This window comes from Conger conger, chromosome 15, assembly GCF_963514075.1.
Source record: "Conger conger chromosome 15, fConCon1.1, whole genome shotgun sequence".
Lineage (NCBI taxonomy): Eukaryota > Metazoa > Chordata > Actinopteri > Anguilliformes > Congridae > Conger > Conger conger.
This window is the reverse complement of record NC_083774.1, coordinates 39,336,322-39,355,693: the sequence shown is the minus strand read 5'-3', so window position 1 is coordinate 39,355,693 and position 19,372 is coordinate 39,336,322. Positions and strand designations below refer to the sequence as shown.

General features: G+C 45.8%; 1 protein-coding gene across 4 annotated transcripts in view; it reads left to right on the top strand.

Annotated features, from left to right (window-relative positions):
• Positions 1-19,372, top strand: part of LOC133111189 (low-density lipoprotein receptor-related protein 4-like) — a 120,424-nt gene that overhangs the window by 23,445 nt on the left and 77,607 nt on the right. For all 4 annotated transcript variants that reach the window (XM_061221356.1, XM_061221355.1, XM_061221358.1 and 1 more), the window contains exon 2: positions 18,131-18,277. In XM_061221356.1, the coding sequence (XP_061077340.1) occupies positions 18,131-18,277 (147 nt within the window). The remainder of the gene's footprint in view (positions 1-18,130; positions 18,278-19,372) is intronic.

Sequence of the window (19,372 nt, the reverse complement as noted above, 5' to 3'; positions counted from 1 at the left end):
TTCACAGACTGTTATGAATATAATGTATGAAATGTATTAAAACAGTTTTTGTTACGACTTCATAAAGGCTGTGCTTGCCATATCATCAACTTTAGCAGTTTGCAGTCCCAGTGATACTGGTCAGCGACTCCATAGTTATTTTCCCTGTTCTTTGCAAGTTTTGAAATGCAAATGAATCAGACATGGCGGTACATGGGAAATTATTATTATTATTATTATTATTATTATTTCGATGCTCTTTGGTCTGATGCTGATTTACACCTCCAGGCAAACCAGATGTTCAAGGGTCCAGTAAAGCATGTAGGGGAGATCGGGGTCCGTTGTGACACTTTTAGTTTTTTACCCGATTGCTAAGAGACCGTAAGAATAACAGTGACAATATTTAGTAATGAATATCTTCACAAATTTGAAAGGGGATTTGTTCAGTTCTGTGACATGGCTCTGTTCACAGCGCACCAGCCACAGCTACAGTAACTTGTATCCAGTGAAAAACAGAAAATCTTTTCCGTGAGAAATAAAAGCTTCCACTTTCACTGAGTCTGAGCTTCTGTAACTTTGTTTTCAGAATATTTCGAGTAATTCTGACTCTTGGAAAACAAACCCCAAAGGTTATCTTTCAGATGACACCAGGATTATGTCTTTTGTCAAAAGGGTTCAAGAATAGTAACTATTTAATTTTGAGTATTTCATTTTTAAGATTGTCTCAAGAAAAGGGGTGATACTTAAAGGTACAATAGGTAATTTCGGACTTTTAACGGTCGAGTGAGGAAATGCAGCAACAAACACGGTCAAACCACAACATCCCACCCCTTCTCTGTGAACGCACTGACGTTGAAAGACCATTGGCTGTGGAAATTAGAACCAATTTTCAACCATTGATCTTGAATTATTGTACAGCTGTACAATGTTTTGGTGCTGTGTGCTGGCCTGTCAACTGCATATTTTGAAACCCAAATTTATGGACTATAAACATAGGCCGAGGGTGAGTCAACATGTCAGTGAGCCTTTATCAACGATAGGAAGGGTTTTACAATAGTCTTGTGACAATGTTTTTATACCAAAATTTTACCTTTTGTACCTTTTAAGGGGTTAACATGCCTAGGCTCCTGTTAAGCAAACTAATGGAACTAAATCGGATATAACACCTCATGTTCTCTGTCTCGCACAGTCTGGAACACATAGGATTCATGTCCTGAAGTTAAACACTTCTGTGTATCTGACCATTTTTAAAAGACAATGTTTTTTGTTTTTTTGTCTAGCTTATACATTAACTTGCTTTGCTGGATGCTTTGATTATAGAACTCCCTGTCCACTCGCACATTATGTGTGATGTTTTTGCCGAATATCTTTCTCTGAATATTGTGACTTTTCTGTCAAAATTAGTTTTTACATATTATTATTTATTTATTTTTGCTGCTTATGTAGGCTGTTCACTAATCCTCTTGACTAGGCCTCCCAAAAGTTAATTGATGATAATATGAATGCAATGACATTCAATTCTGAGCTGCCTTCCTTGTTTTCCTTGTCATCACCAGAGTATGCCTTTTTAATAGTGTCATTTGACTGAAATCCCCAAAACAGGCACATGCTGTTTATGCAGTGATCAGTGATAATATGTAAAAAAACAAAAAATTAAATAAAAATGAATTCAATTCAGTCTTCCCAGTGCCTAAATTTAAATTACAAAGGCAAGCCTTGCGGTGGTTTGTTTTGAAAGCCCTCGTCTCGGAGATCTTGCAGTGCTTAAAAACTCTTTGCTGTTGTCTTTGACATTGGCTGACTCTTCTTCTGAGTAAGTAGCGGACAGTAGGGTGAAGCCTCTGCATTTTGCTGTGATTAATAATGTATTCAGGGACCACTGCTTTATGAGCCAACTTTCCAATAGGCCTTTAGTGCATTCCTTAATTACGTGGTGGTAGTTTTCAGAAAAACAACGATACCGCAAAATTATGGTTTCACAATGTAATGTTAGCCCAGTTCCATTTCACTTGCCACTTTATTGCCCATTAGCAGTCATAATTAATAAATTACATTTAAGTTAATTCCAATTATGAGTTGATTGTGGCCTTCTTTCCAGTATAACGCTTTCATAAAAGGAACATGTCAATCCAGAATAGTCTATTGACACAGGTTTTCTGTTTGCCATCCGTAAATGATGGCCCCATAGTGTTTCATTAACGTCTTCTCTTTTGTTTAAATATCACTTTGTTCTGAGTGTTACGCTGTTCTGTTTCTGATCCTCGTCCTGCTCCAGTAGTCCCGGTTCACCAGCCTGCGACGCTTGCATTTGAAAAGCCTCACAGAAATGTCTTTGTCTGTTGATATAAGCTTTGAAATGGGATACCTGTACTTCGCAGAGCAGAGCCAAACATTTCCTTTTCTCTCCTGTAATGAGTGTGCTTTCCAAGCACAAATGTGAAAGTGCAGCCGGCGTTAGTGTTTTTCACATTTTGAAAAAAACAAAACAAGCAGCCATATCCTACAGAAAGCAACAGTCGCAGTAAAAAGAAGAAAAGTTATAGAAGTTCATTAATACATAAAGTGAAAAGACATTTTTTTGCTATGAGTTGTTAAAGCAAATGGCTTTTATTCTGTAATTCTCAGCTGTCACTTGGTAATTGGTGATGATTGTAAAAAGAGGGTCATCACTGTTGTTTGATGGGTTCATCTCTGGCAGTGTTACCCTGCTGTTGTCTGGCAAATTCTGTCAGAAGTGTGGCTGTTATAGTCATCTAAATCTTCACACAACATTTTATATGGGCTGTGTGTTTTGGGTGGCATATTCTCATATAATTGATCCCTTTTAGTGTCCATTTCACCTTGAACCCTAAGTAGCGAATCATTTCAGATGCATGCCATTGCAACTGTGAATCAGCTTGCGGTTGTACAAGAAGTCCCTTGTCCTCTACAAGGGCCGTTCCACTCTGCTCAACTCTAACTGTGCTCCTTCTGGGATATTTAGGAACATTTGCTTGCTCAGGACACTCTGTATGGACTCAAGGGGGGGCAAAAGATATACTGTGTCCTTATAAAGAGGGGTAACAATGTCCCTATTGGTCCTGGCCTAGCGGGAGGTAAGCCCCAGTAGCACTGCTGAAGTTGGAGATTTTTTTGTAAGTGTTTGACAGGTGAAATACTGTGGGAACTGCGGGGAGTGTTTTTTCCTGTGCTTTTTGTTGCTCTCGATTCAGTGTGGAGGTACGTTTTGAATGCTCAATGCCCCTGTAGGGAACAGCTGTCAAAGGGAGAACGGTTCTCTCTAAAGCTTTCAAAGTACCAGATTCTGAAAGATTGTTAATTATTATCATATGAAATCTGCCATCGTGTAATGCCTATGAGGGGAAGTCAAATCCACAGCGGTACTCCCTTGAACAATAGCATTTCCCACTTATTGGTAGCAATTTTTGGCTGGTTCGACTACTCAGAAATCATTGCGTCGACCAATTGGCCTGTGGTCTGTATCATGGAAATCTATTTATATTTAACTGTTGAGCATGATATTTCAGTGCCATGCCTAGCATCCGTCATTTCACCATAAAGGAAATCGTTATGAAATGACACCTGATTGTAAGTAAAAAACTAAATCAGAATTCCGACCTTGTTCCGGGAGAAGTGCCCTGACCGAAGCTGGGGACTGCCGGAACACCGCAGAGCGTGTTCCAGAGCAGGGGGAAAAGAGAAGCGGGAGATTCAATCACCTTTTGATGATTTCAGCAATGGAGGGGTCAGGCAGGGCCTGAGAACCCTAAAAAATGTGTGGCATTTTCTTCTTCTGTTGTTTCCCTTACCTCATTTTATTTTGTTTGTTGTGTTGCTTTTGCCAAAGTAGGAGTGAGGGAGGTTGCGGGGGAGGACATGGTGCTGGTGCTGGTTGTGGTGGTGGGGGGTGGGCGGGGGGGCAGAGGTGGGGGTTTTTGGGGGTGGGGGCAAAAGAGAAAGTAGGAGCAGGGAGAGAAGAATTGTTCTGGGTACCCGCCTGGCAGGAACCATTGTTCATCTTTCCCATTGAGCTGGAGGGGACCAAAATGTTCACACGCCATTTTCAGGCATCCTGCTGGGCAGCCTTAGAAGGGTCCTGCAGCTGGTCAATAAGATTCAGCCCTTACAGATACACTGCAGTGAATGGAGGGTCCTGTCTAAAAATAAAAAAAATTTCAACACAACCCAACTTCGGGTTAACCATTTCTTTTATTTTTGTTAAATGGCTGCTTAAACAACCTTCAAGCCTGTCACTCTCTCGCCCAATGTTTTTTGCAGCTGTTGTAAGATTCCCTGAATTAAACACCAGATAATACACGTGCAAAAGCATATTTAAAATAAAGTTGTGGCTTGAGTACATAAAAACCTTAGCATATTGGAGGTGGTCTGGCTTTATTCATGAAAACCTGTGGGCCTATATGTGTGGTACCGAAGGTGCTGTCGCGAGCAGTGAACGGTGGAAACCCTGTGGAGTTTGTCGGAGGCAGCAGAGGGGCTGTGAGTGTGAGATTTAAGTGGTTGTGAAAGGACTGAGTAGAGGACCCACTTGTTTGCTCCACCTAATCACCAGCGCAAGCTCATTAAGCTCATTCAAGTGGTTCCCAGGACAAACTAAGAGCTGTTAAAATGGACCAATGTCCTTCAATGGACCGGGCCGCTCCTCTGTCTGCCCGCGAGTCCTCTGCTTTCGCGCGCTGAAAGGCGCCTCCTTACCCACCGGCGAGAGGAAGAGACGAGTTCAGTAATGACAAACACGTCTTTGTTTGGCTCTGCCACGAGGAAAGCGCTTCCACTGACCCCTCTTCAACAAGACAGGCCTTTCAGGCCCAGAGGATGTGAGGAAGAAGGGGTTCTCAGTCAAGTACAGTCCGGTAGTAAAGCCACTTGTTAACGCAGAGGATTGAAAGGACAGATAATTGACAGCATTGAGCCGGGGCGGTGCTAAACCGTGTTGATTAACGGACCAGGGGAAATGGCGTGAGCCGTAAACGTCGTTCAGACAAAACAAACATTCGTTTTTGTCTACACAAACAATTTGGCGAAAGGTTTTTGTTTTTGTTTTTTTTTAACCTAATGAGGTTTTATTTTCCTACAGAAAGAAAAATATCATGAGACACGGAGGGACAGCGATGCTTTGGCCTGGGGAAACATCACCCGATGTGCGCACGTTGATGCGGTTTGCGCTGGAGTTTTGAGTCATAGGCCTAATTGGTCCAATTGACTCTGTCCGTCTCTGTGCACACAGGGAGAGGGAAGCCTTGCAGGACTGCTCTGTTGCTCTTGGCTGCTCTCCAGCATTAACTTCACATCCAGAAGCACTTGAGAGACAGCGCTGCCTTGGAGCCGTGCCTTAAAGCCTACTCTTTTTACAAAGTCTAGACAAATTCTGCTCTAATAAAGGAGGTGACGTCTCGCTCAGGTTGAGTAATCCCCCTTTCTCATGCGTTTAATCTTGCATCACCGGACATGGCTCAGATCTGCGGGTGAGTGCCCAACCAGTGGCTGACATCCTGTGTCATCGGGGGGAACCCCGTCAGTCAGTACTTTAACTCCTTGGGCAACTATAACCAGTTTTAGCTGGCTACCAGAAGCTTGCAAACGCTTCTGGTAGCCAGCTAAAAGACTTTCAGTTCTCACTTTTGGAATTTTTCCCCATTCTTCCTGACAGAACACCGCTAGCTCAGAAATATTCTGTGGCCTTTTGGCCATAAAATTGAAGTCTGAGGACTATGATGGCCATTCCAAACTGTCTTTCCTGTTCACGGTTGATTTTGAAGTATGCTTTGGAGTCTTGCTGGAATATCCATCCTCTCTTCAACTTTAATGTCTGGACTGACCTTTGGAAAGTATCCTCTAGAATTTCTTGATATTTGGTGGAATCCATTGTTCCTTCAGCACTCACAATATTTCCTGTGCCCCCAGCTGCCACACAACCCCAAAGCATAATGGATCCACCTCTATTTTGTCAAAAATCTTTAAAGCTTTTTATATATAATAATATAAAACCTTCCTCATGACTCGTTTTCCACTGTCACAGTTTTGGGGTTAAGGCATTGTGCTCGTTTCAAAAGAAAAGAGAAGTTATGAAGTTATGAAGTAAACGCTCCTGGTGAGCTGGTCGGCGCCTTGCATGGCAGCCAGTCGCCGGTGGTGTGTGACTGTGTGTATGAATGTAGTGAATTAGAAGCATCAATTGTACAGCACTTTGGATAAAGGCGCTTTATTTAATAGCAAGCTAACTAACCAACCAACCGTGATTAAATGCACGCACTCTTCCATACATGCACTGCTCTAAGTGGTGTAAATATAATCTGAGGATTAACAATCCCCTCCTCAGTGAGATGGTTTTAATGGGATCAGCGGGGTTTATCTGACACTTAACGGATGATGTGTGACTAATATGTCGAGGGGTTCTGCTTATGTTCTTGTGAATTAACTTTAGGGTTGGGCTGCTATGTTAAACATGACACATAACCCTAAACAAATTATTTGTCAATTTTGTTACCAACTTTTAACCTGTTGGCTTTATTTTATTCCTTCCTTATTTGCTTGTAATGTCTGGACATGTTTGTGTGCATTTTATCATGTTTGATCATAACTGTACGTGATTGAGATCGGTAGGGTTCCCGACAAGAACGTCCCTTTGTTGCCGTAAATTTAGCTTTTAAGATTAGATTCCCGGATATAATTCCCGTTGCCGTCAGTATGACTCCAGTGTCTTTGCTGGGAGCGGGGAAGCCCTCGGACACCAACCTCCCACTGGTATTTTTCTCATGCCAGAGATAATGTACTGGATCCAATAAAAAAACTCCTATTACATCTAAACTGTAACGCCTGACCTCTGTTTATCGTCTTGGGGAAAATGCAGGTATTTCAGCATTCCAGGTGCATCGGTGAGTCCAATCTCAAAATGATACACTCGGAAAACATTTGCTCCATTTGTTCCAGAAGATTCTATCAGGAGATTATCAGGCTGAGCCTAGTGCTGTATGCATTTTAGCTGGCTCAACATTGTTCCCATATATTATTTCATTTTTGGTATAAAAAACTTTAAATGTGTATATATTTCACAACAGTATTGTACATTCACACAGCAGCCATAAAAGTCTTTCCCTAGTTTCATCTCACATTGTTTTTTTGATCCTTGCACACAGCATTAAAGCCGAGTCATAAAATTTGAATGTGCTCATCATTCATTTTGCAGCGAGTTTAACAACAGAAAAAAACTACAGCATAGGCCACTACCGTTTTGGAAGGATATGGAAAGTTAATGACTGTAGCAGAAGAAGCCATCGATGCTGGCTGGCCCCTTCCTGAGGGGCGGGGTTCTGTGTGTATGTGTTTGTGCTTGAGTATTCCTTTTCTGATTTTCTTTTTCATTCCAGTTTTGAAATTATCTTGTGCATCCCGAGTCTCCTCTGTGCCAGTACAAAGTCTCAAGCTCAGCATTGACTATTTTTCACCCTCCACACCACAAAGTGCTACAGGAGAGCCTGTGACTGCTTTACACCCTACAGACCAGAGACAGCTTTACACCCTACAGACCAGAGATAGCTTTACACCCTACAGACCACAGATAGCTTTACACCCTACAGACCACAGATAGCTTTACACCCTACAGACCAGAGACTGCTTTACACCCTACAGACCAGAGACTGCTTTACACCCTACAGACCAGTGACTTTACACCCTACAGACCAGTGACTTTACACCCTACAGACCAGTGACTTTACACCCTACAAACCAGAGACAGCTTTACACCCTACAGACCACAGACAGCTTTACACCCTACAGACCACAGACAGCTTTACACCCTACAGACCAGCGACAGCTTTACACCCTACAGACCAGCGACAGCTTTACACCCTACAGACCAGAGACAGCTTTACACCCTACAGACCAGAGACAGCTTTACACCCTAAAGGCCAGAGACTTTACACCCTACAGACCAGAGACTGCTTTACACTCTCCAGGCCATGTGGTATCACAGGAGAGGCAGTGACTATTTTACACCATATAGACCACATGGTACTACAGGAGAGCCAATTACTATTTTACATCCTATAGGCGGTACAGTACTACAGGAGAGCCAGTGACAGTCAGGGGAAGGTGTAGTTCGCAGAGAGCTGGCCTGTGGTTGCCTGGTGCTACCAGGAATGTCCCACGTGTAATTAAAGACGTGGAGGCACATGTGGGACGTGGACTTGGTGTTGAGGGTTCCTCTTCAGAGCCGAGGGGGTATGAGATCACGGGACACTGCGCCCAATCCCCTCAATGCCGCAAAACAGGTTTCTGTTTCATGGCCTCTAAAATACTGCGAAGATCCAGCTCTGTGCAGGCGCACCAGATCTTCGCACTTTAAGACCTTCCTGTCTCCTCAATGTTTCTTTGTTATTGGACTATCCGTCTGTTCAAGGGAAAAAAAGGAAAAGGGAAAAAAAGGAAAAGCCACCCACCATGACACCATAAAATCCTTTCAGCAAAGTTTCTGAGAGTTCCATTGAGACTGCTCTGGGAGTTGTTTAGTAAGGTAGTCCTGTAGAAGCCTGCGTGTGTTGACTCCATAAATGACAGTTTTACACCGGCTGGCTGTGCTGTTGGTTTCTGATGATAAATGGTCACGACGGGAACGTGTTTATATTTGGGCTGTCAGTACGAATCTGGTGGACAATTAGTTTTTCTGTCCGCAATGGAAGACAGCCATGGGGCTCCGCGGTGTGGGGGCAAGCCCCTCCCTCTCTGGGCTGGCCTTATTGAAGGGGGTTTCCTGATCCCGCCATGTTTTCTTTAATTGCTTCATTAACACCGATTGAGCTCTTCCCTGTCTCCTCCTTCCTCGTCTTCCTCTGCACAAAGAAAACTTGGCAACCCCACTCTCGAAGAAAATTAATGAGCTGCTGAACCCCTCCTTCTAACCCCTTACAATGTGAGCTTTGATATTAATGTCGGTAGCAGTCGGAAGCTTCTTCGAAAGGCTGGGCTCACAGAACCCCCTTTTATTGCTGAGCTTCTATTTTCATCCAGCTCATGTTCAGTCTAGGCAGATCTTCAACAAAGACCCCAGTACTGTTTCCTTTGGTTGTTAGGGTCAGAGTTTGCCTTATTCCTTCCTACTCTGACAACCAGTCACCCCCACCCAAATAAAGAATTCTTTCAAAACCTCAGAGTGTGAGGGGCAATATCGTTCAAAATGGCTGACAGCCATGGAAAAGTATTAGGACTGACAGACAGACAGGCACATATCTCCTGCTTCACGGCTGTCGCCTCATCTGGCTCAGCTTTGCCCATACTTGTAGCTGTTTAGCTGCCGCTGGTCTGGTGCCAGCGCTTCGAGGATCACTGAAGGCACCTGAGGGGGTGGGAGGCAGTTCCTAACCAGGCACCATGTATGTCACACCAAAAAGCATCTCAAACCAGGTTTCCCAGACTGTTGAATGACAAGAGCGTTGTCTTTGAAAGAGGTTCTGAAAGACACAGTGTATCACCCTGTCTTTATTTTCCACGCCCTGCACTCCCTCCTTTTGGAATGTGTCATCACGTGCCGAAAGGCCGAAATGTATCCTACCGGTGGCAAAGCTCCAAGGCATGGTCAGGACTGCTGACATGAATTATGTCTCATATTTTCATAACCCCTGACTGGGGTGGCATATAGCATAATTGCCGCAGCTAAACGAGCCTGCTTGATGGATGGCAAGTCCGGTGCTGATGATAAGGCAGTAATTCTGGCACACCTGTAATTCTGTGCGTTTCAGTGTGCTGTGAGCTTCAGTGTGCTGTGAGCTCCATGTCAACCACCCCCCCCTCCTCCACTGGCACACCTGTCAGATCGCAACCCGCTGATTGAACAGACTCCGGCAATCCGATGACCTAATAAGGTCTGGAGATGAGGAAGTGAGACATGCCTTTGCACCAGCCCCCCGTCTGCCCTCAGTGGGTGGGTGTAGGGGATCCAAGGTCCTGATTCAGTGGAGGGCACTAGGAAATTGTCAGGGAAAAGGGAATTCCAATGAAAACAGCCATTTGCTTGAATAACACGGGACGTATGCTTGGGACCTTGCAGTGAGTGTTCCCGATTCTTTCCTTTTGAGGACCCCTTGAGCAAAACACCTGCATTGTTGAGAGCCTTAATTTAAAATTCATCCAGCCAGTACAAGCATCTTGGAGAGCTTTGACACATTGGTAAGCAGCACCCCTGCCCCTGTTTTTATTTTCCACTTTTTTTAAAACATCATTCCCTCTTACAGTTGCCTGGTTTCACTTGATCTCTATTTCAACCCATGGCAACTGACATACTAGCAGCATATAGATCAAGCTGTATTTGAGCCGGTTAAGAGCCTGGCCCTAAATCACTGGGTCTGCTGTGGTTAATGCCTTTTTGCTGTTGAGATTGCCTCTGGGTGCCCTGTCATGCTGTGTGCATACCTGTCGAAGACCCCTGAGCATGGAGCTCACCAAGGTCAGTGTTAAAGTTCTCTGAATTATTCACTCTCACATAGCAGGCAACAAGAGTGGTGTTCACCTGCTGAGATCCAGCAGAACATTTCATTTAGCATTTGAAGTGCCTTGGATGACAAAAAAAGTTGTTAAATGTAATTTATTTGATTTTAGTGACTGTCTTTGTAGTATAGGTTTCAGAATAGTCGGATGTATGATTTCTTAAGTTAAAACCAGAGACACGTGTTTCCAGGGACTAAATTGAATTGCAACGTCTGAGGAGAATATAGGAGAGGAAGCCCTCCTTGAGCAGAGAAAGGAGTGGAGTTCAGACAACAAAGAGAATGCAAAGTGACTTCTCCAGATTTTGAAAATTTGGGAATGAGGGACCTCAGGGGGACATCATTGGGGAAATCTTGAGTTTTCCCTTCCAACTCACCCAAATTCTGTTCTCTGCTCTCTAGGATGCTCTTTGTGGAGGAGGTGGCTCTGGAGCTCATTGTCCTCCAGCCGTACTGTTAAAAATGACCTTTATCTGGCATTCAACTGTGCCTCCCCGGGTCTGCAGAGCTCCAGTCATGCTGGGCTGGCATGAGCTGGAAAGGCAAGAGTGGTAATTAATGGGGGAAATGAGAGGGCAGAGACTGAAATAATGAGGTATCGGCATTTGCATCAGAAACCGCGCTAACCAATCCGGTGGCTGGGCAGAGACTCAAACCACTGTGCCCTTGCTTGCAGAGTGGGCGGGGGCTGTCTAATTCCTTATGGTGCGGGTGGTTTGTGGGGAAATGGGGCGGGACTGCCAAATGTATTGATGTATGCTGTGCACAACGCTGAGAGCTTTAAGCAGAAAGGGCATCAAAGCATGTGGTTGTCATCCACAGTTCCTTCGACATGGAACATGGTCAAGAGGGATCATTTGGCTTTGATTGGTCCCATATTAATCTTGTTTGATGGTTTTGTGGTCCAGTCCATTGGATTACGTGAGGAATTGGAGAATGGATCTGTGGGATGTACACCATTGAAATTGCAACATTGGAGATCTTTGCCTTTTACTATTGTTCGCTGACACGGGTCCCTGAAAAACAAGGTTTCCTGTTGTATGTTCTGGTGGACATTCACAGTGGCTATTCGCGTAGTGTTCCTAACAGCAGCATGTTTCAGCAAAAGTCACCAGCTTTGGTTCCTAACCGATGTTCTCTTGTTTGTCAAAGCACCTGTTTACACACACCGAGTGAGCCATCTAGGAAGATGATATTGATGGTTTGTTGGGTGGTGATGGTGGGGTCTATTTTATCAAATGGCCTTTGTACTGTGTTTGTATGTTGCACACACATCCTGAGCAGGAACCTCGCTGACATAAAGCCATTTTTTTCCCGGACTCCCTGTAGGTTGTTTCCTCTCTCGTTATAAACTTGTACGAGTCTTTGTTTTCTTAGTGAGTCACGGAAAGCACACGAGAACCAAACCTTCCTCCTGGAAGGTCTCCTGGAATCAGTGGCCTGCCTTCCGGCACCTGATGTTTCGGGGAGATCGCGAGCTGGGAGGTGCTGGCTAACGTGCGAACATGCGTGAACAAAGCCTTTGGTTGTCCAACCAGCCCACACAGCTTGTACGTTTCCACAAGTCTGTGATGCTTTATACAAGTTTTTGTTTTCCAAGTTTACAGCAAGTTTTATACTGATATAAAGATTATTGCAATTTGATTTAATGCCAAAGGCATCTTTTTTTGTTCTTTTTTTAAATGGTAACATCTGTCTACTTTCTCTACTTACTTTTAAGACTCTTCCGAAGCTTGAAGGCTGTGATTATCTGTGGGCCAGGATTGACACTCAGCAGTGTAGGTGGCAGAGTTTAAAGGGTTGTTTTCATTGGTCCTCCTTCAGCTGGGAGGATTGCTTGCACTGTCCTGGGGTTTTTTATAGCCCCGTTTCCTGGGCCTGACCATGGCATAGGCTGCATGCTCTGCCCTGGGGCTGTTTATAGCCTCTTTCCAGAGGCCTGACCATGGCATAGGGGTGGTCTCTACCCTCCTATACCCCTAACCTACACCCTTCCAAACAGAAAAGCAGCAGGCAGCCTTCCCGCAGAAATATAATCTCTGTACCACTGGCTTTAGAGCAGAGGCTTTCTCGAGGTGTATAGAGGTCTTGCTTTCGAGCAGACGTTTTCTCAAGGCGTAGGGAGGTCTTGCTTTAGAGCAGACGTTTTCTTGAGGTGTAGGGAGGTCTTGCTTTAGAGCAGAGGCTTTCTCGAGGCATAGGGAGGTCTTGTTTTGTTGGCCTTATTCACATCCAGGTGGCTGGCGCTGGTTTAAACTGCGCTCACAGCCTGCCTCCCGTGGATTGCGTCCCTGCAAGAATGTCAAAGGAAAGTGGCATGTTGTGGTTGTATTCAAAGAGGATGGAATGAGGGCCTGTATCCTAATCCCATTTTGAAGAGGGGGGGTCAGAGAAAGCAAAGCCAAAGGATGTTAATTCTGCGGCTGAAAGCGAACGGTGGCCCGTTGTATCGCTTTACAGCTTTTAGCCGCTTGCCAGGGCTAGTCCTGTCAGTTTTCCTCCAGACTAATCCTCCGAAATCTCACTAAACACGTTCTCCTGTCTGAACCTCATACTCCACATCCATCCTTTCTAGATTATCTGCCAGCTCAATACCTGAACTGTTCATCATAACAAATTGGCCAGCAGAGGATGGGCATCCCCCTGTAGCTGGGTTCCTCTCAAGATTTCTTCCCATCGGAGAGTTTTTTCTCACCACTAGCCAAGTTTTTCTCCTACTAGAGAGTCGTTTACCTCATATGCTATTTTGGGGCTTTGGGCTGATATTTCCCATTTTTCTTCCCTTCTGTTTACTGTGAAAAGGGCTGTACAAATAAATACAATAAAAATTGAAGCCTGATTATTCCTTCTCTATTATGGGGGGTGTTGCTGAATTGAATCTTGAACTTGTCTCATAAAAACAACTTTCACCCTGACCGTTCCACAGAGCTGCCTCAAATTAATCTAATTTGCCATGACTTTAGTTTCTGCTATATCCCTGGCTTTGACCTGATGAGGGAACCAGTGAATCGTGGTGGCCCCGTTGCTGTCTGCTAAGTTTTAACCAGGTTATATTGGCTTGTTTCATCACATCCAGGCTATAGCTTCACCTGTAGGACCGATAGCAGGATGCTACAGCTTCGCCTGTCGGGCACAACACACCTGCCATTCTGAACACTGTTGGCTGATTATAGGGAAATCAAATATGCAGGCATCCCTTATCCCTTTTGCAATCTATCGTAATGAAAATATTTGTCAGGCCAAATCTGGAATGGCAGGTGGCGATGCATGCAGTGACTTCAGCACGTCAGAAGACCAGGTGAGACGTAGAGCCACTCTTCCTCTGTGGTTGTGTAGCGGGGGAGCGCGGCGGTGTGCGGGGGCCGAGCTGTGGGGCACAGGTGAGCGCTATCACTCAGAGGCTCGGTCATGCCGGTTGGACGGCGGCGCTTTGTCAGAGACAGGATGCGGGCGCTGAGGGCACAATGGGGATGGCAGCTGCCTGTGACTGCAAAGGGTGGCTCGTTTCGCAACCATGACAAAAAAAATAAAAAATAAATAAATAAATAAAAAGCCTTCATTTTCACTCTCTACGGGGCTGTATTCATCCAGATTGATGCCCTATTTTCCTTCAGTTTTTATCTATCTTAGTTTTTAAAAAATAAAATAAATTGATGAATGCGATCCATGTTGTGTCACATCGTTTGGCAATAATAAAAAGCCTTTCCATTTCAGTTATCAGGTCTACTCTTTAATGCATGTATGACAAATGCAGGGCACTTTCAACTGGCTTAGTTTGACATGGCGTCATGGTAATCTATGAAAAGGTCTGTAATTTTGCGTTGCAAAAACCCACACGTATACCATTCAATTCGGCCAAACCACTAATACTTAAAAAAGAAAAGGCTGGCCCCCAAAGCCCCACAAAGCTCTCTTGGCGAGTGGATTTAAACGCACGCCCTTGGATTTGAAAAGAAAACCGAATCTGGTCAGGCTTTCCAGTCCAGAGCTCGCAACAAATTCAGTCCTGCAGTCAGGGTTCCTCTCTGAAAAAAAGGATCTTATTCATATTCCCTCCTAATCTGCGGAGGACCCCGCCAGGCAGGGCCGCGGCGGGAATAAAGTGCCCAGAAAGCCGCCCTGGGGGAAGGCAGAGCCGCTGTGAAAAGAGCTGGCCTGGTTCCTGAGGAGAACCCAGACATTTCTGGGTCTGCTCACAGAGAAGGCCACAGCAGGGAGAGAGAGGAGAATTCTTTAGAGGGGAACATAGCCTTTGTCATATTTGATGCAATTGGTGAGTGAGAGAAAGAGTAAGAGGGAGGGGAGGGGGCAAACTAAGAAAAGTGCGAAAGAGTGGAAAAAAGAGGCCATTAATTTTGTGAAGCTGGAGTGTTTTGAAGGTTTTTTTTCTTTCAGCCCGGCCCTCCCGGGTTGAGTGATGCCTTTGTGCGGAGTCCAGAAATCCAGGCCTTTTCACCGCTGGCCTCCTCCAGCCCCGCGCCCATCTCTTCAGCGGCTCTCTCAAACCCCGCCGCTCATTACTGGGCAAAACCTGGCCACTTTTTCACTCGCGGTAAAGACACCGTGTCCTCCCACAAAATATCAAGACGCAATCATTTCTTTTCGGTCTCGGCTGTGACTGACTTTTACAGACTTGTGTAGATGCATGAGGAATCGAGAAACACATGCACACACACTCCCATCCTCTCCCTCTCTCACATAGGCTCTGTGTTTCAATCTTTCTCTGTCAGCAGAAACTCGCACACGCACACGGACACACACTCACACACACATGGCTGTCTCTCTCTGTATACAGGGACATAATCTCTTTGTTTCTTATACGTACGCGCATACACAAAGACACTTAATTTAACATGGTTGGGAAATGAACATACTTGGCTTGCTGGGGGGAAAAAACCCCAAACATGGCAGCAGTTCTATCAGTTTTGTTTACCTCATCTCCCAATTTCATATGCTAACAAAACACGCTCCTAAAAACAGCCATCACTACTGCTCTTAATTGGCCATAAGTTATCACCGCTGTGTTTTCCTTTCCAATTATTTCAGTGGCGTGAAACTGCCAAGGCTATTTCCCAGCACTGCATGCTATTTCTAGAGCAAGCAAGCTTTGTGAGACACAAGACGTTGGTATGAGACTGGGAGAGCACTGTATAGCATTCTATTCAACGCTTCCTGTGCGATACTGTGTAAGAATGTGCTTCCTTGATGCTCAACGTGATTAAAGGACTGTAAGGATCAAGACACAGAATGATTACGATCAGAAGAGACCGGATTGTGGCTTGGATACTGTCACTCCAGCTGGACACATTCATTTTTGAAAGGTCTGCAGGAGCTGAATTTAATTATATGTAATCATATGTTCAGTCGTTTAAGTGTCGTTCACAGAAGCTAGAACGGTTCCAACGAAGGAATGATGTCATCATTTCGTACGTGGGAAATATCGTAGCGGTACTGAACCATGGAAGAATGTACAGTTTCATATCGGGATGATGGGGGAGAACCTTGTTGTTGACCAGAGTCGCGTGAATAACCAGTGAATCACAAGCACCATATGGCTGGTGTATATGCGTACGACCACATGAAAGACATGCGGTCCCTGAAAATGATCCCTGAAACTGGAGCGTTTCGAGGAGCTGAGCCAGGGTGGACGGTTCTCATCTTTCCTCTGAAGCACTTTCCTGTATGTTTCTCCCCAGGCTGGCGTGCAATGTTCCCCGTTGCTTCTGAACAGCACTGGTAACATGAGCGAGAGGAACACGCTTTGGTTTGTAAAACCAAAAACTGTTCATTGTAAATTATCTTTGACCTGTATTACATTGAAAATAATACAATTGCATATATAATACAATATTACAACAGCAGGTTATTTGGCATTTTACCTCATGAACTTTACTGTTTTTTCAAAATAAATAGTTATTAAAATTTTGATTCTTGCAACATATTTTTTATATCAAGTTGGGACAGTAAAGCATTGACCACTTAATATTGCCATTCCTTTTCACAACTCCTAAGACATTTAGAGCCTGTAGACGCCAAGTGCTGAAGCATTTCAGATGTTCCTCCAAACAAGGTGTGAACAGTACGGGGTCTTCGTCGACTGCGGCAGTCCGGCACCCGCTGTCATGCCTCTGTAATGTGTGCAGAATGTGGTTTCGCATGGGTGTCCCTGGGAAAGATGTCGTCTTGAAGGAAGCATATGTTGCTCCAAAATCTCTATCTACTTTTCGGTTTACTAAAGGCACTGACACAATCCCATACCATGACAGGCCCTGGCTTTTCTTGTTGCTGGTAACAGTCTGAATGGTCCTTTTTGTCTTTGGTCCGGAGCACACAGCGTCCATTTTTTCCAAAAAAAGGCATGAAATACGTATTTGTATGACTACACTAAACTTTTCCGCTGTGTGGCGGTCCATCCCTGATGCCTCCGAGCCCAGAGCAGTCACCGGTGCTTCTGGACACGGTTGACATACGGCTTGCTTCTGGACACGGTTGACATAAGGCTTGCTTCTGGACACGGTTGACATAAGGCTTGCTTCTGGACACGGTTGACATAAGGCTTGCTTCTGGACACGGTTGACATAAGGCTTGCTTCTGGGCACGGTTGACATAAGGCTTGCTTCTGGACACGGTTGACATAAGGCTTGCTTCTGGACACGGTTGACATACATAAGGCTTGCTTCTGGACACGGTTGACATACATAAGGCTTGCTTCTGGACACGGTTGACATAAGGCTTGCTTCTGGACACGGTTGACCTACATAAGGCTTGCTTCTGGACACGGTTGACATACATAAGGCTTGCTTCTGGACACGGTTGACCTACATAAGGCTTGCTTCTGGACACGGTTGACATAAGGCTTGCTTCTGGCGCAGTTAAATTTGAACTGCCATTTGTGGATGTAACTGCATATTGTAGTGCTTGACAAAGGTTTGCCAAAGTAATCCTGAGCCCATGTGTGATATGGCTTATAGATGAATGATAGGTTCTGATGATTGTTCTTGATGCAGTGCCCTCTGAGCGATCTATTGATCTATTGATCTATTGATCGCAACCAACATTTCACTTCTTGTGCTGTTGGATCTTAGTGCTGCGTTTGATATGATAGACCACTGTATCCTTCTGAATAGGCTTAAAGACCTTGTCGGCATTGTCATGGTTCAGATCCTATTTAACAGATTTTTATCATTATCTGTGGTCGGAGAGAAAATCACTGCTTTCTTTCTTTATTTTTTCAATACCATTAAAACCTTTTCAGATTTGTGGTTGTACTAACACTTTTAGCACAAGCAAAACCAATAACATGCCCAGTGATTGGTTGAGGTATTTGTACCAAATTGTACCAGTTGTTGCCTCTGGCATTGTTTATATTTGATGCAGAACATGGAATCCATCCATGCACTAGAACAGTGCCTTAGCAGATACACAAGACTGTGGGGCCCATCCTTGCACTAGAACAGTGCCTTAACAGATACCAGACTGTAGGGCCCATTCGTGCACTAGAACAGTGCCTTAACAGATACACCAGACTGTGGGGCCCATCCATGCATTGGACAGGTGCCTGAACATTATGAGCCACCCAGCAACCCCTGGAGCCTTTTCAGTCCCCCCCTCCCCCCAAACCCCCGCAGTGAGACTCTCTCTCTCTCCTGGCTCAGGTGTGGCGGGCAGCTCAGAGTGCTCGTGCGGCAGGAACCACTTCACCTGCGCGGTCAGTGCATTCGGGGAGTGCACCTGCATCCCGGCACAGTGGCAGTGCGACGGAGACAACGACTGCGGAGACCACAGTGACGAGGATGGCTGCAGTAAGTAAACCTCCCCGAACCCCCAAACCTCCCTCCCCGAACCCCCAAACCCCCCCCCTCTCAAAACCTCCCTCCCACACCCCTCCCCGAACCCCCCAAACCCCCCCAAAACCTCCCTCCCACACCCCTCCCCGAACCCCAAAACCCCCCCCTCCCAAAAACCTCCCTCCCCGAACCCTCAAACCCCTCCCTCCCAAAACCTCCCTCCCACACCCCTCCCCGAACCCCAAAACCCCCCCCTCCCAAAACCTCCCTCCCCGAACCCTCGAACCCCTCCCTCCCAAAACCTCCCTCCCACACCCCTCCCCGAACCCCAAAACCCCCCCCTCCCAAAACCTCCCTCCCCGAACCCTCGAACCCCACCCCCTCCTCCCAAAACCTCCCTCCCACACCCCTCCCCGAACCGCCAAAACCTCCCTCCCACACCCCTCCCCAAACCCCCCCCCTCCCAAAACCTCCCCCCCAAACCCCCCCCCCCCCAAAACCTCCCTCCCACACCCCTCCCTGAACCCTCAAACCCCCCCCCTCCAAAAACCTCCCTCCCACACCCCTCCCCGAACCCTCCAACCCCCCCCCCCCCAAAACCTCCCTCCCCGAACCCTCAAACCCCTCCCTCCCAAAACCTCCTTCCAAAACCTCCCTCCCCGAACCCTCAAACCCCTCCCTCCCAAAACCTCCCTCCCACACCCCTCCCCGAACCCGCCAACCCCCCCCCCCCCCCCCCCCCCCCAAAACCTCCCTCCCCGAACCCCCAAACCCCCCCAAAACCTCTCTCCCACACCCCCAGACTCCCCATGGAGGTCAGGCTGACAGGAGCTTCAGCCTGGAGACTCCCCTCCGGGCCCCACCCCATCGCACTCCTCCTTTCTGCTAATTCAGAGTGTGGTTTCTCATTTTAAGTTATGTTTTATGTTTTTATGGTCTTACATTCTCTTTGAAGGGCTTGTTATGGATGAAAGGTGTATGTATTTAGGCTTTGTCCTCTTGCCGCTGGTTAGCATAGCTTGCACAAGGACTTTGATGAGTAAACATTGCATCTTCACTTACTGGTCTGGTCCACACACAGCAGTGTTGCTAAGATACATGTCAGATTGT